The following is a 26,892-nucleotide window of genomic DNA, read 5'->3' as shown; positions in this document are numbered from 1 at the left end:
ATGTTCGATTTTTATTGAAAATTGTTAGCCTATCTCGAGCCCTACTGTCAATTGATCAAGAGGTTAGATGTTTGATTTTCGTTGAAAAAATACTACTATTTATTCCTAACCCTAATTGTGTTAGCCAATCTTGAGACCTACTGTCAATCGATCAAAATGTTAGTATTCGATTCCCGTTGAAAAAATACTACTCTTTACTTCTAACCCTAATTGTTGGTCAATCTCGAGCCCTAATGTTAATTGATCAAGATGTTAGATGTTCGATTCCTGTCGCAAAAATACTACTCTTTACTCCTAACCCTAATTATTAGTGAATTTCGAGTCGTTCTGTCAATCAATTAAGAGATTAGATGCTCAATGATTTCTGTTGAAAAAATACTACTCTTTACTCCTAACCCTAATTATTAGTCAATCTCGAGCCTTACTGTCAATCGATCAAGAGGTTAGATGTTCAATTTATATTGAAAAAAAAAAACACGACTATTTACTCCAAATCCTAATTATTAGCCAGTCTCGAGCCCTATTGCCAATCGTTCAAGAGGTTAGGTGTTCGATTTCTCCGAATTTTACCGAAATAGAACATATAAAAAAGTTGACCAAATCCTAATATTAACTCCAATATTACACGTTTGTAAGGCTACATTACAAAAAGTACTTAATATTGGACAATAATCGAGACCTTAAACGAATATAGCGATGACCTAAAACAGCGTGGTGACACTCGGGTCCGAATTTCGATTTCAGATCATCTCAACATTGTTTGTTTATACTTTTGTAAAACAAACTACAAAGGTAAGTTTTACAATTTAGGCAATTTAATTTGTATTGTAGGCTAGGAAGAAAGTAAAATAATGTTCAAAACCTTGACCTTGGATCTGAACCGTCGATACTCCACACGCCTGATAATCATAAAATGAACGGTCAAGATCATGATCCACGCCAGAACCGTTTGGACAACAATGGGCCCACAAAACTCGACCGTTTTCCTGGTTCTGCTAAAAAAATTTTGTCATTTTTAATACAGTGCATCGCGACCACATCGTTTTCGATGTAACGTCGACGTCCATGCCTTCCACGTGGCATTGTCGCTGACATCAGACATGGTCCACCGGAGTGAATTGGAAATGTAAACCAGCGAATCATTACGGTAATAATAAGTTTATTACTTTTTTTTTCGATATTAAATTCTAAAATAAAGTAAAAATTTATTTTTTTTAATAATACTTTATTGTATTTATGATGCATTTATTTTAAAGACACCTATAATTATTATTGGAAAAATTTAAAACTATTTCCGGTCATATTTACTTTAATTCCATAACTTTTTTTTAGAATTTAAATTTTGAATGAATAATATTAAATTATATTGAGTAATAAATAAATAAATATTTACGGTCAAAGGTCCAATAAATTGTTAGCCTAAAATAAGGCTACACATAAATAAAGAGTGTCATTCATAGGTCACCATTATTAATATTCATATATGTCATTATCAATAATATGATTATATATTTCAAAAATATATTAATTAAAAAATATTTGGTCATTTTAGATATATTAATAAATTTTATTTAATATTAAAATATTATGTTTTACTATTTTTTCAATAATTAAGAAATATGGTTATTTTTTTAAGTACAAAATTAAAATTACTTTAATCTAAACAGGCCGAGATTTGGTTGATCGAAAAATGTTGGGCCCAAAGGCCCAAATGATTGGCAGGCCCAAAACACAAAAGCAGTCAATGAAGTTAGAAACCCAAGACGCCAGAAATTAAACCAATGATTTTACGACACGTGTAAAGTCTGGGTCTTCTTCCTGCAATGCAACCACTGAATAGAACAAAGTTTTTCCCGAGAACGAGAAATTTCAGTTTCGAAAATGTCGACAACGATGGATGAAAATCGGGAAGCACCGACCCGGAAACCCGAAGCAGAACCCGGATCGAAGTATGTCAATGTGAAGGTCAACGGGCAGGTTCTGTTTCGATCTCCGATTTGAGTGTTTTTTGGACGAATCCTTAAAACCCTCGAAATGAAAGTGAAGTGTTATTTGATTGGTAGGATGGGAGTGAAGTGTATTTCAGGATTTGTAAGAGGACGCAACTCAGTAAACTTATGAAAGCGTACTGTAAACGACAAGCGTTGGAGCTGAGAACCATTGCGTTTCTGTTGGACGGCCATGCCATTGTCGGAAACCGAACAGCCGATGAGGTTGTTTTTTTCGAACCTCTTCTATTTTTGGGGTTTGGTTTGGTTTTGTTTTTTTGATTCGATTCGATTGTCAGCTGGGAATGGAGGATGGAGATGAAATTGATGCTATGAAACACCGCGGCGGCGGCGGCGGCGGCGGAAGAGTAAAGTGGGTCTTTTCATATCTCTGAAAAATGGCCACCGATCCGGCGAACTGGTTTTTGTGTTGTGGTGAAAACATGAACCCACCAAACATGTTCGGAAACGACGACGTTTTGGATTTGGTTTTACCTTGCTCATTGAGTGACCTTCCTCGCACGTGCAAGCTGTTTTGTGTGTAAATATTAAGGATTTAATTCCATTTTATGATATATTTAATTTTCAGTTATCTCTTACTTTACTTCATTCGATTTTAAAAATTATTATTTTAATTTTTTTAGTTATAAGCTATTGAGATCCTGAGGGCCCAAATTGAAAAGGCCCGGCCCTTATTGAAAAAGCCCGGCCCATATTGAGATCAACGTCAGAAATTAGGGCTACAAATTCAGGGCCCCTAAACTCTCGGCCTCTCTCGCCTCCATAAATACCGACTAATCTCCGTCGTCATCTTCATCTTTCTGAAGTTGAATGCTTCCCTAATTATGATTCCTTTAATTTCAGCGGCATTAGATTTCTTTCGATTCGAGTTTCGCAATAGGATTGGTTGGTTTAGGGTTTAGGGTTTAGTGTTTGAATCCAATGAGGAAGCTCTCCCAAAATTGATAGGAAGTGCCGTATGACACTCCAAATCGCAGCGAGAAGCCATGGAACTCGGCTGAGGTTCCCATCCGCCAGTGATCTCCGTCTCCGATTCGTCTCTTTACCGGAGCGATCTGGTTTCTTCGGGGTTATTACTGGTCGGGAATTTGCAGCCGGTTATGTGATTCTCCTGTGTGGTTGATTTGAAACGGGTCTCTGAGGATTTTGTGTTTGTTTTTTGTTCTGCGGTTCGATGCCACGTCGTCGGTAGCTCAATGGCGGTGACCGTCGATGCTATGATTGAACCTAAAACAAATCTTTTACATCTTGATAGGAATCTGTTCATCTTTTTCTATGGATTTACAGAGCCGTTTTGTGTGATTACATTCTTCTATTCCATTTATTTCAACATTCAAATTCATCTTATCGTCCTATTCCCAGTTTTTGTCTCAAATTTAATTTCATGAACTGAAAAGCCAATGAGGATTTGTTCTGTTTTAGTTGGAATTACCGGCTGAGTTTTCATTGATGTCAAATAGACTGGCTATCTGAGGCTTTGAAATCTTAATATCATTTGCATTTGTAGTTTTGTGTTATGGGTTTCATTTTTCTTGTGTGGATTTCCACTTGGGATGCAATCTTAACATCATTTATTGAACAATTTCTAAGTAACAATATCCTTAGAGATCAATAATACACTTTTATAAATGATAAAATGAAAAATGTTAACAATGGAAGGTAATCAATAACACACTACAAAAAAAAGTGAAGACATTCGTTCTTTGCCGAGTACATATTACTCAGTTTCTCTATCGGGACCAACATATAAAGTCCAACACGTAGAGATCAAAATAATTAGAACTCCAACTATTGGACCAAACGGAGCCACTCCTAATACTCCAATATGCCACAATTGCACCAGTGAAGCCTGGAATATAGGGTTCCTCAATTTAGATAAACTTTGAGTAAATACATAAACATAGGAAGCTGGTGAAGTTACCTCCATATACCGAAGGTTGGCTACTTTGCTGGTTTTCTCAAGTTGAAGTCCCCGAGCCCAACAGACCTTCAGTTGGACATTCATCCATAGACAGCTCAATTAAATTGTGCATAAAATGTCGGCCAATTCATTGGCTTTGACTGTTCATGATGTTATAGCCCTAATGGATTCAATATTACCTCGGCCAAGAAGGCAAGCAGACCAAGCACTAGCATCATGAAAATTGAATATAGACTTGGCATTACCAGATCCTGCATTAAAAAAATGATCCACGGTTCAATACACCATGTATCTGCATTCCAGTCAAGGAAGAATAGCCACGGTACAAGGAAAGAAAGGTATAAAGCTCTCTGAATGTAAGAGGATTTGATTATGAAGTATTTTTGAGCTACGGCTCACCTCAAAGAACATTGCACACATTGCAGTGACAGGACAAGCCAGCATGCCGAAAGAGAAAACTGTAGCACTGCAAGGACATCAGAAATGAGTACTCACAATAATCGACACATTTTCTGTCAACCTAGACATGATCCACACTAGGAAGTATTCACCACTGAAAACCCCCAAGCAACATAGCCTCCATTGCTACGCCTAAGTTAAATTTACAGGCGCTGTTTTGTTTTCATGTTCTTCTGTACTAGGCCGTCTGTCTCTACCATAGTTTCTGTGCTATCATCTTATGGAATCTTGTGAGATATGAAAAACATTTAGGAGCCTTTTGGGATGTATTTTTGGTATCATAAGCCTGTATTTTAGGTGTGGGTTTAGTAAACTAAGGTTTAGAAAACGGTGAGGGCTTAACAGTCACTGTCAAGCACGTGAGTATGCCCAGCCAAACCCAGGCATGGCAAGCCTTCACCACCCAAAACCTGCTTGGTTGGGTGATTCCTATTAGAAGGATCCCCAAGTTTGTAAAGTAAAAATGACTTTAGAAGGAAGAAAAATTGCATGTATACTGAGCCTTTTTTTTTTCTTTCTTTCTATATTACCTATACAGAAGGAAAGTAAATAAACTTACACTGGTTGATCAGATGCTTTTGCACTGGCTCTAATAAGGCAGTGACTAATTCCACCAGCTATAGATCCAACAAAACCAATTAATACTGCATATGCATGGTGACTTCGCAGGGGCGGTGTTATGCTTCCCTTCCCAGCATTAGTTAACCCTTCAAATAAGGTAATGCAACAATTGTGGAGTAAGAGAAACAAGAATTCGTTCCTTTACAACATGGCTCAACAAGCACAATGCAACTGCAAGTTTTGATGAATATTTACCTGCCTTGTGGAAGAGATTTCAGATGGAAAAATCAAAATAAGAGCAAAGATAAGTAATAGCTGCACGAGATTGCATGTTTTCAAACAACATGAAACAAATGAAGATTCAATATGAAGGACATATAAGAACATAATTAATGGCATTAGCCACTAGTTTCTTGAACAGACATGCTTGAACTTCTAACAGCATTACAAACAATTTTTTTTTTTTTTTTTTTTTTTGGGGGGGGGGGGGGGGGGGGGGTGGGGAGGTGATCCTATTGGTGTGTGAGCACAGAACCTCTAATAGCCTTCTAGAAAGGAAAAAACTATATAGCATATAACCAACATGAAAAAAAAAAAATCGAGGGTAAGTTAACTCACTTCGGTACCTGGACTAGTAAATAGATCTTGGAAAATTAGTAGAACACCAAAAAAACTGCAAGCAAGACCTGAAATGGGAGGGTAATCAGAAAGTACTCACTTCTTGCCTTCACAAAATGCATACAAGAGTTTTTAAATACTAAACTGAAAAGTAGAAACCAAATAGATTAGCTAGCGTCGATAATATATGAAAATAATATGAAACGAAAACAACAAAGATCCAATCATAAACGTTCAGACAAACATGGGTGTGTAGAGAGAAAGAGAGACTAATATGTTAATATTTTTATTTATAATTGAGCTGTTGAATATTTATGCTCACCGCCTACCCGCCACTTATGCTTCGCAGTATTTGTCTACTCCAAGTCTAGTTCCAACGGATAACAAGGATTTCTTGAGTTTTAAAGTTTTTAGATTTAAGGATTAAACTCACAACTCAAAAAGGCATTTTCAAACATCCTAAGCCTTTACAATCAAGGTACACCTTAGGGTCATTATCATGTTATACGTTAATGATGAATTTTATTAAATGCAAGAGGGCTTTGCACATCATACTGTAAATTTAGAACCTAATAGAAGATAAATCAATAAAGATATAAATTTTAAGATAATCAAACTCATGTAGGCAGAAAGAACCAAATTGGGGTTTCAATTTCAATCTCATCGGTTGCTTCAATGGAATATTCAAATATAGTGAAACATCAACACTAAATAATGTGCAACATCATTTCACATCATGCTGCATTCTTTGGAGGGTATAAAATGAAAGTCCAAGTCCATACCGACGAAGTCAGAAATTTTTAACTTCTCCTGCAGAATAATTCTTGCCACAACTGAAGCCAGTAAGGGAGTAGTAAAGCTAATTACAACTGCCTGAGACGAAGGCAACCTTTGAATGCTGAAATGAAGAACAAATCAAAGAGCTGTTAATATTCGATAAAGCTAAAAAACAGAAGGCAGAAAATCAATGTTGGATGGTTGTCCGATGAAACTGGAGAAAAATTTCATGGATAAAATACCAAATAAATTTTGATTGGAAAGGTGCATAGTAATGGTAATTATATGAGAAGATTTCATTTAAACCACATTCCAAACAACCCCATTAGTTGTGGGATGTCAGGTAATGTTAGATCAGAGAGTATTGCTTGTGGGCAATATTTCACATAATGTAATGAGACTGCATGCAATCCATTTTCTGAACCTTCGACCTCAAGGGAAGGAATACATGTTAAGCATCATTGAGCTATGCTCATGTTGGTTGCATGCAATCCATTTTTTAAGGAACAATAGCAAGAAAACGATCAACTTGGTTGTCTAGACACCAAGACCATATGATCAAGGCGTTAAATCAGAAACTTAAGGGAAAGAATACTTCAATTCACACAACAGCAAGTATGTCTCGCATCCTAAGAAAGTATAAAAGTAATTTCACTATACCCATGTTTCCTTTAAATACAAAGATAACAAATTCTATTATTCAAAACATTTTAAAAAATATCTACACTGTAATTGAGCATTATTTGCAATAAAAATGTAGGACTAACGTCATATACCTGTAAATAAAACTCATCATCGAGAGAAGTCCTGCTAAGGCACGAGAAATCAAAAGCTTCCTAACATGTGTCAGTCCAAATATTGGTTGCTCGCTCCTCCTCAACCACGAATACGATAGTAATGTAATAATTGTGCATCTTGTAAAAGTCATTTCAAGAATTGGTATAGGTTGAGCTGTCAATACAAGTGAAAATTTGAATAATAATAACAACTAAAACTTAGCCGGAAAGCAGATCATTTATTAATTGGTTGGGATAAGAAACTTTGTTAGGATAGAGGTGTGCCGAGAAAGAGAAAATAATAGGCCTAATATCTACACGCAAACAAAAGTCTATAGGAACAGGAAATGACAGTTCTCTTACTGAGCACCACGTTTCATTGTAATGTAGAAACATTTCAAAATTCAGTCAGGAGAAAGTTTTTACCAACCAGAAAAAAAACCCATCAGAATTTCCATGGTGAAGTAGAAGATGGAGGATAGAGAAGCACAGAGTAAACCCGAGTATCTTGATCCACCCCAAATCCAAATAATTGATTGGGTTAATGAAGATACCTCGCTATCATGGATTTTCTTCACCTGATCCTGAATATGCATATGAAACAATAATTGACATAATGTTTAATCAATTTAAACAGCTTGAGTTATTTCATTACTGCCAATAAATACAACCATTAAATGACAAAAAAGAGCGAGGGGAAAAGGAACCAAATCGACTTGAGGGGCCTTTTTAGAGCAAAAACTTCAATTAACAATGACTTGTTCCAAGACATATCAAGCAACCACTCAAGCGGGGTGCATGAGTTCTTAGAAACCTTTAAACGATTATGTATCCAACTAGAGAAAATTTAAGCATGCTCAGAACTCTATACACCGAAGTTAATAATAGAAAATAACAGCTAAACTTTGATACCTAAATCCAATCTCCTTGCATTCAGAAGAACCCAGCACTACTCCAAATCTCTAACGTACTATCATATGCGATCCAAGGAACAAAGAAAATAAACTAAAACAATACAGTATACGCAGAAGATAAAAATAGAAGAATCATAATGCAAACACATCGAGATTCCACATCTCCGCAACCAAAATCGGCAACAACAGAGGAACAGAATATTAAAACAACGAAAAAATAAGTGAGCAAAGTGAGTTATACCAAAGGTTTCCTTCGAGGATAAGAGATGGTGAAGATGTTGATCTTGGGCTTTTCAATTTGGGTCAACAGAGGAGCATCCTCCTCCAAGATCGAAACCACGTCGGGGATTGACGGAGACTCATCCCGGACGATAAGCTCCACCAAATGATCTGCTTCGTTATTGTTCATATCGGACGCCATTATTGCGATTTCCGGAGGTGAAGAAATGAAGAAATTTTACAGATGCAGAGAGTTCGGACGTGGAGAACGACGGCTAAGCTCACCACAAGAACGGAGACCATCGATTTTTCTACTCTTCTAATTATTGCAAAATACTCCTTATTGTTTAGTATAATTGAAATAAAATGTATCTGTAATTACATTTTCACCCTTAAATAAGCTACTATTTACAAAAGCACCTCTAAATTTTTAAAAATTTAGTTTTGTTAATTATTATTATTTCCGAATTTGGGCTTAAATTGATGGATTTAATTTGGATTGGGCCTATAGACTTCAAATCTCTTAAATTCATAAATTTCTTATTGGGCTACAATATTATTAACTATTAAAAGCAATAAATTCATCCTAAAATATTATTAATAGTTTAATTATATAATTATTGAACATTAATTAAAGACCGGGAAGCGATTTTAGAGTATAAAGTGACGTCATTTAATTGTAACTATTCAATTTATAATTTTAAAATCGATCTGTATATTTGAAACTGATTAATAGTTCTATTTTGTTGCACACACAGGTGTTAGATTTACAAATTTTAATTATAAATAATTTTTTAAATTAATAATTTGGGTAGTTTTTTTTTATTTGTATAATTAATTAAAATTATACTTCTTATTTGATAAAATTAATTTTAAAGTGCTAAATTTTAAATTTATTGAAATTTTATGATTTAAATTTAGACAAATTGAAACATTATATTAAAATAAAATGAAATTTGAAATAAAAAAAAAATCAAAATACTATTTTAAATTAATTATTAATTAAAATATAAAAATTATTGATGAGAATGTTTGTATTTTAGCACCATATCATTATTAATTTTCACGAAGATTTAATTCAAACAATGAAATCAGTAGTCAATTAATTAGTTGAAGCATGCGTCAGTTACAAAAACTTTATTGACTAATTTCCACAATATATATATATATATATATATATATATATATATATATATATATATATATTTATTTATTTATTTATTTATTTATTTATTATTTTCCCATCAAATTCAATTACTTTATGGAAAAGACAAAAAAAAAAAAAAAAAAAAAAAAAAAAAAAAAGACACTAAAGTGGGTTATATCAAAATTTGCCACATTTTTTATTTTGACCTGTAGAGTTGAACAAAATCCCTTTTATTAATTAACACATACAAATTATATACTCAAATTAATGGGTTAACGTCTTAGTGGTATTTTTATTTATTTTAAATAATTCTAAAAATTAATGAAAAATATATTTTAGGTATTTTTTATGTGCTTTTGATTTTAATGTAAATTAAGTAATATTATAAATGTAAAAATTCAAAATTTAAAAGATAAAAGTGTTACATTTAAGATTTAAATAGAATTGAGACGAAAATATATATATATTTTTTTTGTGATAATTAAATTTGATTAAAACAATTGGACACGATTAAAAAGGGAAGTTTCTATAGGTGTCCATCCAAATAAATAGACTCAAATATCGAGAAAACAATATAACTTACCCAAAAATATAAATATGAAATTCAAATTTAGACGTCAATAATTGTAAGAATAAATCAAGTAAATAATCCAATAATGCAAAAACTTGCATAAATAATTAAGCAAAATGGCATATTCCAAAAAGCCATAAATTTAAATTGCAAAATTGGCATAATTTTAAAACATGTTGGAATTTGGAATTAAATTTTGAAAAAGAAAAGGAGGGAAAACAGCAGCCATAAAACTTACAATAATATATTAAAAGTAAGAATTTAATAAATAATATATATATATATATATAACTTCCAAGGTGTCGGCCGAATAAGTGGGGACCACTAGTAGGACCCAGAGAGATTGGGTGTGTTTAACTTTGTAGGGCCCACCACCGTGAATACGGCAGCCGAACCAGGGACCGCCGGTGGCCCGTCTTCCTACCACCGACAATCCATAAATAATTTGCATTTGCAATTTTTTTTATTTATTTACTATTTTCGACTCTGTTTATTAATGTACTGTTTTACCCCTATCGGAAAACAATTTAATGGATTAATTAATTGTTTGGTTGGATCCGGTTTTCTTTTTTTTTTTCTTTTTTTTTTTTTGTAATTTAGCGTTTAATGTATATTAAGTTATATAATTAAGAAATTAAATTTGGAGTGTTATAATGTTTTGCGTGACAAATTCCATAATTAGGGTTATTATGGTCATATGATGTATGCATCTGATTGCCGCAATCAACACACATCATGCTTATCTTGCCTTCTTCTTTTAACTCGTGGGCCCATCTACTTTCTTTTTGTTTTTCCTATTTCCCCCTTATATTAAATTATTTAATTTTAATTATATTAAAGTCATAAATAAAAAATGAGTGATACCAACAAGTCCTATACTACGTCTACTGAGTTCCATAGAAAAAACGGACAAAGACGAGTTTATAAAAATAGGATAAAAAAGATCGATTGGATTATCTGTAACCTACCTACGCCGTGCCACCGTCCCGGCTGCCAATCTTTTGGAGTAGTCATAACCTGGGTAACATAATGGTGTCACGGTCGAGAAGAAAGGTGTTGTGACGAGTATTAGGTTAACTAAACAGGCTGACAAGTCAGTAGAAGATGTTGAGCAAAGCTTACTACTACAAATTGTGGGTGTCGTAGATCTTCTCACGAGGCCTACTGCAATTCGATTGGAGGAAATGGGTCTGAGGTGACCCCAAAAATTCCAGCTAGTTCTACCTAACACTTTTTATTCAAGAATTCAAAACGCATTCCTGTTGATTTTCATTAAGATTACCTTGTCGCTTTAATAATGAATGATACAGGGTCCCTCGAGATATATGGGGTCATATGAAAAGTTAACATTTTATTATTATAATTCGATAAAAATCTTGTATATAGTTTATATTAGAGGTTAATCATGTAATTTAATATATTTTTCTCTATTTTCAAATTAAATGGTTAATGATCTTTTATTTTTTAAAATACAAAACTAAAAGACTAAATTACTAAATTGACCTTTATTTTAAAATTACTATGATGTCCCATTGGGGTATTTATATCCTAAAATTGTCCGCCAAAAGTTAAAAAGACAAAAAGAAGGGTTGGGAATGGTAGATATGAAAGTTTGAAGGGGGCGAAAGTGACTTTTCATTCAAAATGGGCAACGAACCGGTCAAAGTTTTGAGGGTAGGTAGTGTAAAAAGTTACCATTTTCATCTCTATTTAATGAAAAATTTTATTAAAAGAAGATTAAAAAAATGAAAATATTATATCAAAATGGTAATTTAAAAAAAATAATAAATGATGGAAATTAAAAATTTGAGAGTAAGGGTACTAAAATGATTAATATTGAAAATTTGGAGTTTAAAAAATTTATAAATTTTTTATTTTTTAAGTCACGTGAGATTCACGTGCGAATGTCATTTCCAAACCAATTAAACCAAAAACCAGAAACGTACTTCAACAGGTTTAAAGTGTGAGAAAGCGAGTGGACAAAGAGAGAGAGAGAGAGACTTGCTTTTTCTCTCTCCCATTTCGCTCCCGAAATCAATTTCAACGGCAAAGAAGAAGCAATCAACTCCGTTAATGGAGGAGGAGAACACGGCCGCGACGACATCGACGACGCAATGCTGCCGCCGTGCCGGACCTCCGAAACCTCAGAGATATTCTGGCAAACGCCGTCTCTTGATCTTCCTCTCCTTCTCTGTTCTCTGGAACTTTGCAGCCGGAGCTTTTGATTACGCTGATGCTCTGTCCAAGAGCCTCCTCTACTTCGAGTCTCAGCGATCGGGAAGGCTGCCGTACAACCAGCGCGTCAACTGGCGAGACCATTCCGGCCTCACCGACGGGCTTGAACAAGGAGTTAGTTGCTCTAAATCTGCAATATCTGCTCTGGTTTTCGTTTTTCTTTAGCTTCGCTCTTGGAAAATGATCGGAGTTGTTTTTTTTTCTCGGTGTTATAGGTGGATTTAGTCGGAGGATACTATGACGCCGGTGATCACGTCAAGTTCGGCCTCCCAATGGCCTTCACTATAACGATGCTATCCTGGAGCGTCATCGAGTACCGACAAGAAATTGAAGGCGCCGGTGAATTAGGGCACGCTCTAGAGGCGATCAAGTGGGGAACCGATTACTTCATCAAAGCGCACACTAGCCCCAATGTGCTATGGGCAGAGGTGAGCCTCATTCTCAACTTATCATAATTTGGCTATCACCATCACCAATCGAATCACATTGCTCCATAAGCATTAATTTACAGGTCGGCGATGGAGATACGGACCATTACTGCTGGCAGAGGCCGGAGGACATGACGACGTCACGACAAGCTTACAAAATCGACGAGAGGAAGCCGGGGTCAGATCTCGCCGGAGAAACGGCGGCGTCGATGGCTGCAGCGTCGATCGTGTTCAGAAAAACGAACTCACATTACTCGCACCTGCTGCTCCATCACGCGCAACAGGTAACAGAAATTGAACAGAATTAGTTGCGTTATTAGTTGAGAGGCAGTTTAATTGAAAACAGAATTAATTTTGACTGACTGTGTCTGGAATCTGAATACTGGTGTGAAGTTGTTTGAGTTTGGGGATAAATTCAGAGGGAAATATGACTCAAGTGTGGGAATAGTGAAGAGCTACTACGCGTCGGTGAGTGGGTATAAAGATGAACTTCTATGGGCTGCGCTGTGGCTCTATGAGGCCACCGACAATCCACAGTATCTTGAGTACGTCCTTAACAACGCTCACAGCTTCGGTGGCATTGGCTGGGCCATCTCCGAGTTCAGCTGGGACGTCAAGTATGCAGGCGTCCAACTCATGGCCTCCAAGGTAAAAAAAATTCCTCAAACCCCACCCCAAATGCAGTCATCATTATTGCTGGTTCCTTCCATTTAATTCTCTTATATTACTTGAATAATGTTATTTCTGTTCACTTTAGCTCAATGAATTAGATTACATAGGAAGGTGATTAGAAGTTTGAACCCATACCCACCCTAGATCGATGTGGTATGTTTTCATAAGTTGATCTCATAGATAGTTATTTTTCATTTTTGTGGTAGATCGATGAACTTTTTAATTGGTATAATCATAAAAAAAAAAGTCTAAAATTTTGATTTCGTGTTAAGTTTGTGTTGTTGATGCTCTCGTGTGTTCCTAAACTCGATTAAGATCAGTCAAACAATAGGCTAGTTAGTTGGGGAGGTGGATTAAGTGTTTGATTAAGGAGTCTAAGATGGAATGATAAATGATACAAAGGAAAAGGAGGGAGAATCTCTCTCACAGTCACCGTTTGTTAAGCTTTTAGCTTTTTTTCACGCCAGAGATGGAGTGGCCCTTAATTAAAGGACCCATTAGGACGGCAAGGGTAAAGTTTTAGACTTCGAGTCATGTTGGATGGAGCACAAGGCCACGTGCATCCGATACCACAGCCATGAAATCCCCCTCTGCCCACTCAGATCTCGCCAAGTGTCCCTCTTAATTTCCCTTCCCTCCATCTCAGGATCACCCATTTTTGTCCATACCATTTAAATATTTTCGATTTAATCCTTTATATGTTCTTAGATCAAACAATTAATTACAATTATTTGCTTGCTTTTTTAGTTGCTAATGCAGGTGAGGCATAATAAGAACAATGAGCAACCAAAAATCCTGGAGCAGTACCGATCAAAAGCAGAGTATTACCTCTGCACGGTCCTCAACAAGAACAATGTCAGCAACGTCGAGAGAACTCCGGCCGGCCTTTTATTCATCCGCCAGTGGAACAACATGCAATACGTCTCTACGGCGTCGTTTCTTCTCACTGTCTACTCCGACTACCTCCGCCGATCCAACCACCGTCTCAACTGCCACACCGGACCCGTGGATCACGAACAGCTTTTTGCCTTTGCAAAACAACAAACGGATTACATACTCGGCTCCAACCCAATGAACATGAGCTATTTGGTCGGATTTGGCCCCAGTTTTCCTACTAGGGTTCACCACAGAGGAGCCTCCATTATGTCGCATAGAGAAAACAAGGCGTTCATCGGCTGCACTCAGGGCTACGACAATTGGTACGGCCGTGGAGATCCGAACCCAAACGTCGTCGTTGGGGCGGTGGTTGGCGGCCCCGATTGCGAAGACAAATTTTCCGATGATAGAGGGAACTACATGCAGACCGAGGCCTGCACCTACAATACAGCGCCGTTGGTCGGCGTTTTTGCTAAATTATCAAGTTTGGAGCACCGGATCCAGGTCGAACCCGAGACGACCCGCTCCTATATGCTTCATACAACAAACAAGTAAGAACAGAACCAAAATATTTATATAAATTATAAAAATGTGTGGGAAATGGGGTTTAAATTTCTCTGAAATTTAAAAAGAGAAAAGAGGGTTTAGTTCTTTTGTGTAGCTTCCATTTAATTTTGTATAATTTATATATATATAGTGAAAGGTAAAGTTCCACATCTCGTGGCTTTATTTTGCCTCTCCCATTATTCTCATTTATTTAATCTTATTAATTGAAAATATATATATTAATAAATTCAAATTTTCTTAAACTAGGGAGGTCCGAGAAGAATATTTTCAGTATGGGCCTAATGTTTCAGGCCCACAATAGAACTGGGCTGTTTTAGCGGCAGTCCATTTACAAACATGGGCTTAACTACAGCGCGCAGTCCATACCATCCGCCGCATTTTTCCAAAATGTTTTTCTTTTAATTTTGGAAAAATATTAATTTTATAAAATTATTACAATTTTAACTCTTTAATGGTTAATTATTGTAATTGTCAAACTTGCATAACTTTATTTTATTGCAATTACTGGATTTTTTAAATTATTTTTACACCATTTTTTATTTATTAAACTTAGTGGACGAATTAGTAAAATTAAATTGATAGTAAAATTTAATAAAATTATACGATATTCTTGTAAATAGCATGAGAGCCCCCCAACTTTTAGCATTTTACATAGAAGGGCTCTAATTAAGGGCTTAATCCTGAAAATCATCCAAAACTGATTAGTAGTGGAATCCGTTTCTGCCATCTCCGTAACGGTCACTTCCCCTGTTCCCTCTTAAACCCCCCCTTTGTTTTCTCTCTCTAAAGCCCCCACTCTCCAAATCTCTCCCTCTCTCTCTCTCTCTCTCTCTCTCTCTCTAAAGCCCCCAATCTCCAAATCTCTCACTCCCCTCCCGATCTCCAAATCTCTCACTCCCCGTCGAAAATGGCCAATAATTTTGCCCTCTTTCTTCTCATTCTTCTGATTCTCGGCAGCAGCGCGGCGGAGTCCCGGCAGCCGTCCACCAGGGACCAAAGCGGCGCGACGGAGCTCTGGTGTGTGGCCAAGAACAACGCCGACGACACTTCTCTGCAATCCGCCCTTGACTGGGCCTGCGGCGCTGGCGGTGCCGACTGTTCACCAATCCAGCCCGGTGGCGCATGCTACGACGCATCCAATGTCCAGAATATGGCCTCCTTCGCCTTCAACGACTACTTCCGTAAGCACGGCATGACCGACGACAGTTGCTTCTTCCAAAACGCCGCGGCTATCACCTCCTTAAACCCTAGTCTGTTTCTTCACTCCGATCTCTCAGTTTCTTAACTGAATCTGTTCTTTAATTCAAAACCTTTCCAGATCTGTAACTAAAATGCTATTTGAATTCGTGTTCTGATTTTGATCTCTCTTGTTTTCAGGCTACGGAAATTGCAGAATCCCAGCTAGGTAAATTTCATTGTTGATCTTTAAAATAATGTGGATCATGGTTGAAATCATCATCCACCAATGATTCTGCAATTATTTTTCTTCTTTTTTTTAGTGTTAATTGGATTTGATTTCTCATTTTATGGCGCAGTTCGTTGAGAAATGGGAACTTTTCAAGCCAGACACCATCGGTAGGGTTGGGGCCGAGTGAAGACATAAGCGGGTCGGGTCGGAAATCGGGCCGGTCATGGGTTTGGCCTATGGTAATCGGGTATTTGTTTTTTAGAATTGTGTTTCAATCTCAAATAGGAAGCTCTAGTTTTTGTGTTTGAATTTTTATTTTTTATTAAAGCAAATATTGGTTATTAGATGTCTCAAATTCTTATTTTATATGATTTTTTTTAATTACTTGGGGCAAAAGAAAAAGATTTTCTGTATAAAGGGTTTATCAAAAGCTAAAACATAATTTTATAAATAATTTCATAATAAATAAAAATTAAGGTTAGTCGTCCTTATATTTATCTAATAAATCCATACGCTTATTGTTATTATTATTATTATTATAGTAAAACAATAATGAAATAAAATAATTGGAGTTATTTGAAATGATTTGGCAAAGAAATTGAGAATAAAGATCACGTGACAGAATCAAAGGTCACATGGGGAGAAAGAGATGCTTATAAAAATAAATATAGAAGTTTATTAAATATGTACATTTTATTGGAATGTTAACTTTTTATGAGGTAGAGATTTATATTTAATCCCTACAAAAACAAAAAAATGGAAAGGAGAAAGGAGAGATGTTAAAACTAGATATTTTATAAGTTTTTTCCTCTAATAAAATCTATAAACTTTAGAAGATCAAACTAAAAAGTTACCATCGAACCAGGTATATACTTGAAATTACTCGAAATAAACTTTTAGTGGGGTTAGCTATGAGCCGATTCAAGTAAGGGCATCCGTGTAACACATATCAAAGCGTCTGTTGCCAAGCCTAATATCAATCAGATATATCTGTCCTATATTAGCTGCATGCCCACGACATGGGTTGGACTTAGAGTCTGTTTCTTGTTTATAGTAGGTTTCTGAATATCTCTCCTTTGAATAGCGTAGATCTTCGTAGTACCAGCGGGTCAGGATCGGCGTATGGGCAAGAAGAACAAGTCTTCCTTTCCTGTCAGTAGCCGGGTAACGAAATGACCTTAGGAGCGATCGCCCAGTCATGTCCGGCCTTGTCCCCGACACATTAATGCATGTGTGGATTAGCCATGCCCTACTTGTCAAGGGATTAGCTATGCCCGCCTGAGTCCCTGATACATCGACGCTGTGCACGCCATGTCGTGCTTAGTCTCAACGTGCAACCATCAACATGAATGGGTTTTATGTTTGTATATATATACACTAAGTTAAAAAATTATGTGAAATTTTCTGCTAAAAGTCTAGGGAAAAATAGACGAAAACCATTAACATCCCATATTTCACAAGGTCAACGATGAAATTTATGGAAAAGAAAATAAAATTGCAACTAGTGTTGCAACATTTTATTTAAATTACCAAATTGGGATTAAAAAAAAAAAAAAAAAGTAAAAATGACGCTTCGAACTAAGACTTGTAGGGCTTTACCCCGAAGGGAGCCCTTCCAGAAATTCTCGAAGGCCTGGGCCAAACCCAGGCCTAAGAGGGGGTTTGGAAATAGTTTTCAACCAGCAATTGACGCGCCTCGGTTAGAACCTCACTAGCTGCGTCATTGCCCCAAGCGCAAAGATGAGTTTCCCAACATCTTCCACTCGCCTTTTATAGCCTCTCGCGTCGGTCTACCATCCAAACTTTCCGATGTGGGACAAAACCCCAAATTCCTAGTCCAAAATTTTCATTTTCACTTTCCCGATCGTTATAATAAACCCATGGTAACCTTCTTCAAATCTCAATCTCATACCTTCATCGTCTTCCATGGAGTTCGCCGCCGTCATATTCCACTCCGGCAAGGAAAACCTTCCGCCGCTTCTCTATATAACAAATTCCTTTCAAAATACGATTCGGTTCGGTTCGGTTCATGATGGATTCATCACCTCGGTTTAATCGGCTTCCTTACTCTCCAACTCCAGGAAGAGCAGGGCTGCTGATAAAATAAAATTATAACCACTAATTTTTTAAAAATTCAAACTAATTAAGATATTTTAAAAATTAAAATGGTTCTTATCTTTTATTATTTTTTGTTTTAAAGTTTAAAGGAATCTTTTAAATCTTATTTGAATGGATTAAAATTGGGTATACAAAAATTTAATTTATCTTTGACAAATTTAATATATTAATTAATAATCCATTTGACTTTATCCATAGTGCTCTCTTTATTTGCCCAAAGTCTTCTCTAATCCACTCCCATTTTAATTAATTAATTTTTACCTGATAATAATAAATATTAATCAATTTAATAATTATGAAACCGACAATCGAACCACGTTTAAAATAATTAATATTAATCTTATTTTTAATAAAAAAGATATTTATTTTAATATAAAAAAATATTCTCTGAGGCATATTGGAACGAGGGGTAGTGAGATCTACATCCACTTATCATCTTAGAATCCAATTAAATAAATAAAAATTAAAAAAAATATTGATAGTGACTAAGCCATTACTCACGCCGTCATTAATGTAATAAAATAAATTTAAACCTAATGTGGACGGCCTTTTGCATTTTCTAACCTAAGATTTAATAATATAATTTATTATTATTTTTTTTTAACTTAATAATCAATATATTGATGGGATGGATCGATCCTATCCAAATTTATAATGAAAAATATTGTTCTAAACTTTTATTTGCAATTTCTCATTATTAGGCAAGGTAAAACTTTGATTGGAACCCTAATATCGTTAATGTCTGTAACGTACTCATAGTCGTGCTGAGAGCTTGGTTTCTATCAAGGTCAATTGTTGTCTGTCTTGCTATCGAATTGTAACGACTCAGACCTTCCGCTAGTAGATATTGTCTACCCTCTTTCGGGAATGGGACATCACAATCCACCCCCCTTTGGAGCACAGTGTCCTTACAGGCATACTGCCTCATGTCTACTCCCTTTGGGGAATGGGACATCACAATCCACCCCTGTTCGAGGCCCAACGTCCTCGCTGGCACTCGTTCCTTTCTATAATCGATGTGGGACCGCCACCAAATCCACCTCCCTTTGGGGAACAGCGAGAAGACTGCCCCTCAAGGCTTTAAAACGCGTCTGCTAGGGGAAAGTTTCCACACCCTTATAAATGTGGGACATCACAATCCACCCCCTTCGAGGCCCAGCGTCCTCACTGACACTCGTTCCTTTTATAAAACGCGTCTACTAGGGGAAGGTTTCCACACCCTTATATGTGTGGGATATCACAATTCACCCCCTTCGGGTCCCAGCGTCCTCGCTGACACTCGTTCCTTTCTCCAATCGATGTGGGATCGCCACCAAATCCACCGGATGCTAGGGAAAGATTTCCACACCCTTATAAATGTGGAACATCACAATCCACCCTCTTTCGGGACCAACGTCCTCGCTGACACTCGTTCATTTCTCCCATCGCTGTGGGACCGCCACCAAATCCACCCCCATTTAGGGCCAACATCCTTATTGGCACATTGCCTCGTGTCTACCCCCTTTGGAGAACAGCGAGAAGGTTGGCACATCGTCCGATGTCTGCCTCTGATACCATTTGTAACGACCCAGATCCACCGCTAGCAGATATTGTCCTCTTTAGGCTTTCCCTTTCAGACTTCCCCTCAAGGCTTTAAAACGCGTCTGCTAGAGAAAGGTTTCCACACTCTTATAAAATGATGTTTTGTTCTCCTCTCCAACCAATGTGGGACATCACACAAATCATGCAAATCGCCCCTTATCGCACCCTAAACTATCTTCTCCTTAAACAAAGATTACCGAGCCTCAACTTCTCTATCAAATCGTCATCTTACTTAATGAAACTCCCGTCCAATATACATGAAGATTCATCGTTCATAACTTCATGCATGACCATGTCCTTGAAACTATTCACTCTTATGTCATCGTTCGAGGATTCTACCGACATTGCTAAACTCGAGGTAAACTGTAATAAGAATATTTCTGACGGCACGGCCGGCAAAAACTGAACTAAAAAAAAGCTTATGGTTGTACGTTAGGCATATTATATGGTAGTTGGCGGCATTGGTGCATGTGTGTGATAAGTGGAGTCTGATAAAAAAGTGAAAAGAACCCCAAACACATTATTTATATATATTCGTATGGATTGTGACCCTTCAGTTCCTCCTAGGGAACGCCCTTTCGAAGGCCAATTTTACTCCCTTGGTGTCTTTTGGGTCATTTGAGTCCTACGTCATCGTACGGACAAAATCGAACAAAATCTAGTATAACGTAATACATAGTCTCTCTCTCTCTCATTTATCGTAGCACGTCGTAAATCAATATATTATTTATTTCATAAGTCTCGTACAGTTATTAAACCATTCTTCAACGACAAACGATGAATTGAGCTAGTAATATTAGAAACTTTCGATCTAGTACTCTCCAAAATCGTTGTTGTTGTTTACTAGCTGAACTGCCTTTATATTTTATGACTTAACTGAGTCACGGTAAAAAAAAAAGGTTGTCACGTGGAAAACCGTGGCTGAAACATTGAGCTTATGAAAATCCCATGGTGGTTGGAGAGGGGAGCAAAACATTCTTTATAAGAATGTAAAAATCTGTCCCTAGTGTCTGCGTTTTAAAACCCTGAGGCAGGTGGCGACACGTTACGGGCCAAAACGGACAATATATGCTAGCAGTAGATTTGAGTTGTTACAAATGGTATCAAAATCAAGTACCTAGCTGTTACAAATGAGATCCATGCTTGTTGGAGAGGAGAACGAAACATTCTTTATAAGAATGTGAAAATCTATCCATAGTAGATGTGTTTTAAAACGGTGAGGCTAGTGGCGACACGTAACGGGCCAAAACGGATAATATCTGTTAATGTTAGGCTTGATGGGTACAGATGGTATCAGAGCCACGCACGGAGTAAGAGGAAGCTGGATGGTGGATTGTGAGATCCCACGTCGGTTGAAAAGAGGAATGAAACATTTCTTATAATTTTGTGGAAACTCCTCTCTAGTAGACTCGTTCTAATTTTAAAACTGTGAGGTTGACAGTGATATATAACGAGCTAAAACCAGCAATACTGACGAATAGTGGGCTTGAGTTGTGATACTGAATAAATAAAAAAGAACAGAGCAGCTGAGGCGAGGAGATTCACGTTGTTTTTTTTTTATTATTATTATTTATTTCATTGGATAATATTTTTGGCTGTCAAAAACTTTGAGAGTGGCGGCCGTTGACAATTCATTTAAAACGGCGTCACTTTATCGTAATAGAAAAAGGCAGAGGGTCGGGAATTTGATGTGTATATAAGGGAAGAGAAGGGGTTCCAGTTTTTGGAGAGTTAAGGATATATCATAATTATCTTATTTATTTTTTATTTTTGGAGATTTTAAGGTTCTTAATTTCGGTTTTGTCTGAAAGGAATTATGGCAATGGGAGCTAGAAAGTTGTTGTGGGGATGGTTTTGTATTATGTTCGTTATAATGTCTTTTGCAGTCGTATCGGAATCTCGAATTCCAGTGGACAGAAAACAGAATCTCGCCGACCTCCGGCAGCGGCTGGTTCAGGTGCACGGTGGCGCTCCGGCCAAAGTGATCGCCGGGAAATATTATACCTCGTCGAAACGATATATCCCCGGCGGACCCGACCCGAGACACCACTGAGATCATGCGTGGCATAAATAAATTACGGTGCTCCCTCCGATCAACCGACGGTGGCTTTCCTTTTACCATTTCCATGCAGAGATCGTTATAGTCGTTTTTAGTTAATTCGGTTGCTTTGTTTTTTGAGTTACTTTTGTTTGTACTTTTTAGCTTTTATGAGGAATGAACAATCTCTCTCTTAATTTGTCATTATAAATTATAATCTGGGTTAAGGAAATGTTAAAAATGATTTAACCATTGACTTCGCGAGCTACAAACTAAAGTGTAATAACACGTGGAAGTGAGAATTCGATTCTTTGACCTTTCGATCGATCGATGTTATAATGTCTTAACAAGATCGTTCGAGTGGTTATGTAATGCTAATTTTCTCGAAGTGTCATTTGTGTAGAAAACCTCATAGTTGACCGTCAATAGTTTAACAAATTCAAATATATATTTAGAAGGGAAAATAAATATATTTTTGGTTCGTGAGATTTAATTTAAGTTGCATTTCGGTTATTGAGGTTTCAAACTCAATAATTTTACTTTTAAGATTTGGGTTTCGTAGCAATTTATGTGTCAGATCCCACATTGATTGGTGAGGAGAATGAAACATTTTTTATAAGGGTGTGGAAACCTATCTGTAACAGACCCGTTTTAAAAACCTCTAGGGAAGTTGAGAGGGAAAACCCAAATAGGACAATATTTGCTCGTGGTGGGCTTGTGCTGTTACGAATTATATCAGAGCTAGACAGGGAGTGATGTGCCAACGAACAGGCTAAGCCTCGAAGGGGATGGATACAATGCAGTGTGACAGCAAGAACGCTGGGCCCAAAGGGGGTGGATTGGGGGGTCCCACATCGATTGGAGAAGAGAACGAGTACCAACGAGGACGCTGAGTTCCGAAAGGGGTGGATTGTGAGATCCTATATTTATTAGAAAGGAGAACGAAACATTTTTTATAAGAGTGTGAAAATCTCTTCCTAACAGACGCGTTTTTAAACTCTTGAGAGAAAGTTAAAAAAAGAAAGCTTAAAGAGGACAATATCTACTGGAGTATGAAATAAAACCATATGTCATCATTTAGTTTACCTTAATATTGTCATCGTGATCATATTTAAGGTAGTTAAGATAAAACATGGTTACGTTACATCATCAACGACAAACTTTGGTCCTTTTAATTTTTATAAGATTAACGCTTTGGTTTGGTTTATTTTTTTGGAGTTTTTAATGTTCATTTAATGGCTCTTGGAATAATTAATGAAAGAGGGCAAGTTGTGAAAATGTGGCTATTCGTTGGAAGGAATCTGAATTTTGGAGACGACATTATATTATATGATAAAATTACCACAAAAACATTAAAAGACACAAACATTATGCCCCCATGTGCCTATCCGATTCGTTTTGTCCTCTTAAAAAGACAAGTTCATAACATATAACCTCACCCAATCCTTGTCGTGTCATATCACACTCTCTTCCTTCACTATCATTCTCCTTTTGGTTCCCTTTTAATTCTTCTCAAACATTAAACCTCCCGTTTACCGTAGGGGCTCACGGTAGAGAATACAAACGATATCTTGTGTCAAGACTATGACAAGTTAGGACACCGTGAGCCTATAAGTGAAGGAAAACGACACTTTTGGAGCAGACTGAAGGAGTTAAAACATGGGAGCTCATGGTTGAAATAGACAATATCATACGATTATGACAACTACGAAAATGACCGTTTTTGTATCAGAGTCTTGCTTCAAACGTTACCCTAGTCGAGAATTGACTAGACTAGACTAGACTGAATCAATTCATGCTTGAACTCAAATAGGGTAAACCTGTCAATTTCTCTGTCGTTATTCAAATGACACCGAACAACTTTCTGGGGAAGGGATGTAAACATCATGTGAGATTCCCACATTGATTGAAGACGGGAACAAATATCTCCCTAGTAGACGTATTTTAAAACCGTGATGATGACAGCGATACGTAACGGGCTAAAGTAGACAATATCTGGTAGCGGTAGGCTTGAGTTGTTACAAATGGTATCAGAGCTAGTGTGCCAGCGAGGACGTTGGGTCCGAAAGGGGTGGATTGTGAGGTCCCAAATTGGTTGGAGAGGGCGACGAATCTCTTCTTAGTAGATGCATTTTAAAACCGCAAAACTGAAAGCGATACACAATGAATCAAAACGGACAATATCTACTAGCGGTGGACTTGAGCGGTTACGTACAATCCCTTTTAGGATATTGTAAACAAATCGAAGCTAGGTAGGCTATGAAATCCATAGCTCCTTCCATATGCCATGTTCCTCCAAATATAAAAAGAGATTAAAACGCAAAAAGGAACCCTAATGACAAAATTTCTGACTCACCCTTTACATTACTCCCCCACTACTTATCTCTCATCTTAAAAACTTATCATCAAAATAAATAAATAAATAAAAATTTCACAAAAATCCTTCAAAATTTCTATAAATAGCACCTAAAAATCCCACCTTTTACCCAATCATCAAATACCCACTTCGCATGCAGCTTTTCCGATCACCATTCTTTCCAATGGCAGCCACCCATCATCGTTTCAGCCCAAAATTAGCTCCATTAATGGCCGTTCTTTTCATGGTGATGCTTGTCACCGCGGCGGCCGGCCGCCATGCAATGCCGCTGAGGACGGAGGCGGCGGCCACTGAAGGCGGTGGCAGCAGCAGCATGATAATGCGTAGGTTGGGTTATACCAAAAGCCAAATGGAGCATTTAAGAAGGCTTTCTTCTTCCACTGCAAGATACATACCTGGAGGGCCTGATTCTCAACATCATTCTCGATCACCTCGTTTGCCGTAGGATTCTTATGTTCTGTTGTTCTGTCTGTTTTGTTTGTGGTTTTGTTTGAAATTTGAGGCAATTAATGTTGAAGAAGATTGAAGATATTCGTCTTATGATTGTCTTAGACGAATGTTTTTCTTTCTTGTTCTTGTATGATCCCATCTTGTTGTAATGACAAGTTTTTTCTGTTGTCTACTCTTTTCGATCGTCACAAATATGAGTTACTAACCGCTCGTTCCCGTCCCCATAACCACATGGGCTCGCCCTAAATGGAATGGCGGAGAAGGGCAGATATGGGGCGCAACGTAACAAAGCGTAACCAGTCCGTCTTTGGAATGACAATTAGTTTATGAGGGAGAGGAGCGAATCCGCTCGGTTACGTGTGAGTTTTTCTTTTATTTTCATTTACAAATCGAAAGAAGAAATATCAAAAGAAAAAAGAGGTACTGTGGAGAAATAATGAGAAAAGGAAAGAACATAACGAATATGCTCCGGGGCGGCTTGAGTCGGTGCTCCACATTCGAGATAGGTTCCGCCCTGACGTACAGCGCACCTCACATAGAAGAAGGGGAACCCCTTCAATAGAATCGAATGTCATTAATGACAATTTTATATTATCATCGGAGAGACGGTTACAAAGTTAATATTTTTTTAGTATCATGATACTAGTTCAAAAATGACAAGGTATACGTATGATAACGGTTTCAACGTGTATTAAATTTTACTGATAATTTTTCTGTCGAGCTACGGTTAGAAGGGATTCTTGTCAACCTACGTGCAACTAAAAATAGTATAAAGTATGAACGAGTTAAAAACTTGCAAGTTTATACCTCCGTTAATTATGTTCTTCTAAGCTATTTATATCGATGTGATTGAAAATTTGACCTCTACCGTCATTTTCATCAATAAAAATTAACTTTTTATTAAAAAACTTAATAAATGGTAACTAAAAAAAATAGCACATTCAAAACATATCGTAAATATATGATACACGAGAGAATAAACACATATAAATTAATAAATAACACGTTGGAATGAAATTAATCTTAACAATATTGTAAGTATAATTTAAAAAGTTTTTAAAAAATTAAATGTTACCATATTGATAGATGACATAAGCATAAACAATATCAAAATTTATCATGAAAAAAAAAAATAATAATAATGTGGCTAGGTCATCGAGAACACTAACCTAACTAAATCTGTACCGTTTAGGTTGAGTTATAAACTTATTTGAGTTGTCGTGGGCTCGAACTGGTTCGTGGGTTCTCCTAAATTTATATTGGGCTAAAACTAATCAACCCAAATTATCGTTAACGTTAAATATATATATTCAACCATTATATATATATAATTTTATTATTCATTCTTCTACTTTTAAATATATATACAGATAACTTTTCAATATTATTGAAGTTGAATTATAAATCTAAATTAAATTTATAAAAATAAATTTTATTAAAAATAAAAAATTGAATAAATAACTTGAATAGTCCAAACCCATCCTTAGTAGATATTGTTTGTTTTGATCTATTAAGTATTGTCGTTAGCCTCATGATTTTAAAACACATGTGCTGAGATCCTACGTCAATTAGAGAGAGAACTAAACATTATTATAAGGGTGTGAAAATCTCTCTCTAATAGACACGTCGAAGCGAATAATATCTGTTAGCGACGGGCTTGGGCTATTATAAACCCGAACCAACGTAACTAAAGAAAATTTATAGTTTGGTTGGTTATTTAATAAAATTTGTTTGAATTATTGGCCAATTAAATTTGTAAAAGATAAAAAAACACAAAATCAACTTAGGTTAGACACAAACTTAAATTTATTTTTTAAATGTTATTAATTTCAAAACTTTTTAAGTCATTAAATATGAGACTCATAATTATTATTTAAAAGTAAAAAAAAAAAAGAAAAAAAAAAAAGAAATTTGGAGGCAAAAATCAAATTTTCGTTTGCTTTTCCCAACCGCGGGAGAAGGATAACCGCGCGAATGGGCAAAACTTAAAATTTTTTAGAAACGAAACTGCCCGCCATAGACCGACTTAAACAACCGTGACGCGCGTAAAATACAGTCTCCCAAGTAATTTCTCCCCATTGGAACGTGTTCCACACCTCTCAAAAGGCGCGTCAGTCACCCACCCTCCAGAAGTATAGTGATACTTCACGGGCACGACTTTTCTGTTACC

General features: G+C 36.5%; 4 protein-coding genes and 4 non-coding genes across 8 annotated transcripts; 6 read left to right on the top strand and 2 right to left on the bottom strand.

Moving 5' to 3' along the window:
• Positions 1-1,835: 1,835 nt before the first annotated feature.
• Positions 1,836-3,430, top strand: LOC111811399 (small ubiquitin-related modifier 1). The gene is made up of 3 exons (XM_023698215.2): positions 1,836-1,977; positions 2,064-2,213; positions 2,288-3,430. The coding sequence occupies exons 1-3, from the start codon at positions 1,882-1,884 to the stop codon at positions 2,381-2,383; spliced, it is 342 nt and encodes a 113-aa protein (XP_023553983.2). The 5' UTR covers positions 1,836-1,881; the 3' UTR covers positions 2,384-3,430.
• LOC111776536 (small nucleolar RNA Z112) lies at positions 2,925-3,155 on the top strand. The gene has a single exon (XR_002812270.2). It is a non-coding gene; the product is annotated as a small nucleolar RNA Z112 (small nucleolar RNA).
• On the top strand, positions 3,178-3,319 carry LOC111776538 (small nucleolar RNA snoR2/U65). The gene has a single exon (XR_002812272.2). It is a non-coding gene; the product is annotated as a small nucleolar RNA snoR2/U65 (small nucleolar RNA).
• Positions 3,404-3,490, top strand: LOC111776537 (small nucleolar RNA snoR77Y). The gene has a single exon (XR_002812271.1). It is a non-coding gene; the product is annotated as a small nucleolar RNA snoR77Y (small nucleolar RNA).
• A 120-nt stretch (positions 3,491-3,610) lies between these two features.
• On the bottom strand, positions 3,611-8,584 carry LOC111811397 (uncharacterized). Its single transcript, XM_023698214.2, has 10 exons — positions 8,277-8,584; positions 7,552-7,705; positions 7,122-7,296; positions 6,351-6,466; positions 5,577-5,636; positions 4,949-5,096; positions 4,330-4,396; positions 4,110-4,181; positions 3,931-3,996; positions 3,611-3,858 (listed from the first exon to the last, which is right to left on the bottom strand). The coding sequence occupies exons 1-10, from the start codon at positions 8,454-8,456 to the stop codon at positions 3,727-3,729; spliced, it is 1,170 nt and encodes a 389-aa protein (XP_023553982.2). The 5' UTR covers positions 8,457-8,584; the 3' UTR covers positions 3,611-3,726.
• A 3,340-nt stretch (positions 8,585-11,924) lies between these two features.
• LOC111776273 (endoglucanase 11) lies at positions 11,925-14,918 on the top strand. Its single transcript, XM_023655683.2, has 5 exons — positions 11,925-12,321; positions 12,423-12,635; positions 12,719-12,919; positions 13,029-13,283; positions 14,055-14,918. Exons 1-5 carry the CDS (start codon positions 12,046-12,048, stop codon positions 14,736-14,738), a joined length of 1,629 nt encoding a protein of 542 aa, XP_023511451.2. The 5' UTR covers positions 11,925-12,045; the 3' UTR covers positions 14,739-14,918.
• Positions 14,919-15,519: 601 nt separating this feature from the next.
• On the top strand, positions 15,520-16,513 carry LOC111811915 (PLASMODESMATA CALLOSE-BINDING PROTEIN 5). Its single transcript, XM_023698974.2, has 3 exons — positions 15,520-16,000; positions 16,128-16,155; positions 16,286-16,513. The coding sequence occupies exons 1-3, from the start codon at positions 15,658-15,660 to the stop codon at positions 16,464-16,466; spliced, it is 552 nt and encodes a 183-aa protein (XP_023554742.2). The 5' UTR covers positions 15,520-15,657; the 3' UTR covers positions 16,467-16,513.
• A 1,236-nt stretch (positions 16,514-17,749) lies between these two features.
• LOC111776543 (U4 spliceosomal RNA) lies at positions 17,750-17,900 on the bottom strand. Its single transcript, XR_015412022.1, has one exon. It is a non-coding gene; the product is annotated as a U4 spliceosomal RNA (small nuclear RNA).
• Between the last annotated feature and the right edge of the window lie 8,992 nt (positions 17,901-26,892).

The sequence above is a fragment of the Cucurbita pepo genome, chromosome 15, assembly GCF_057944985.1.
Source record: "Cucurbita pepo subsp. pepo isolate OVF chromosome 15, ASM5794498v1, whole genome shotgun sequence".
Classification (NCBI taxonomy): domain Eukaryota; kingdom Viridiplantae; phylum Streptophyta; class Magnoliopsida; order Cucurbitales; family Cucurbitaceae; genus Cucurbita; species Cucurbita pepo.
The sequence above is the reverse complement of the archived record's forward strand: the minus strand, read 5'-3'. Positions and strand labels throughout refer to the sequence as shown.

Coding starts and splice junctions, on each gene's coding strand:
- LOC111811399 (XM_023698215.2), top strand. CDS start 1,882: ATGTCGACAACGATGGATGAAAATCGGGAAGCACCGACCCGGAAACCC. Junction 1,978..2,063: donor ATGTGAAGGTCAACGGGCAG/GTTCTGTTTCGA, acceptor TTTGATTGGTAG/GATGGGAGTGAAGTGTATTT. Junction 2,214..2,287: donor GAAACCGAACAGCCGATGAG/GTTGTTTTTTTC, acceptor TTCGATTGTCAG/CTGGGAATGGAGGATGGAGA.
- LOC111811397 (XM_023698214.2), bottom strand. CDS start 8,456: ATGGCGTCCGATATGAACAATAACGAAGCAGATCATTTGGTGGAGCTT. Junction 7,706..8,276: donor ATCCTCGAAGGAAACCTTTG/GTATAACTCACT, acceptor ATGCATATTCAG/GATCAGGTGAAGAAAATCCA. Junction 5,097..5,576: donor AGATCTATTTACTAGTCCAG/GTACCGAAGTGA, acceptor CCTTATTTGAAG/GGTTAACTAATGCTGGGAAG.
- LOC111776273 (XM_023655683.2), top strand. CDS start 12,046: ATGGAGGAGGAGAACACGGCCGCGACGACATCGACGACGCAATGCTGC. Junction 12,322..12,422: donor CCGACGGGCTTGAACAAGGA/GTTAGTTGCTCT, acceptor TCGGTGTTATAG/GTGGATTTAGTCGGAGGATA. Junction 12,920..13,028: donor TGCTCCATCACGCGCAACAG/GTAACAGAAATT, acceptor ACTGGTGTGAAG/TTGTTTGAGTTTGGGGATAA.
- LOC111811915 (XM_023698974.2), top strand. CDS start 15,658: ATGGCCAATAATTTTGCCCTCTTTCTTCTCATTCTTCTGATTCTCGGC. Junction 16,001..16,127: donor TATCACCTCCTTAAACCCTA/GTCTGTTTCTTC, acceptor TCTTGTTTTCAG/GCTACGGAAATTGCAGAATC. Junction 16,156..16,285: donor AATTGCAGAATCCCAGCTAG/GTAAATTTCATT, acceptor TTTATGGCGCAG/TTCGTTGAGAAATGGGAACT.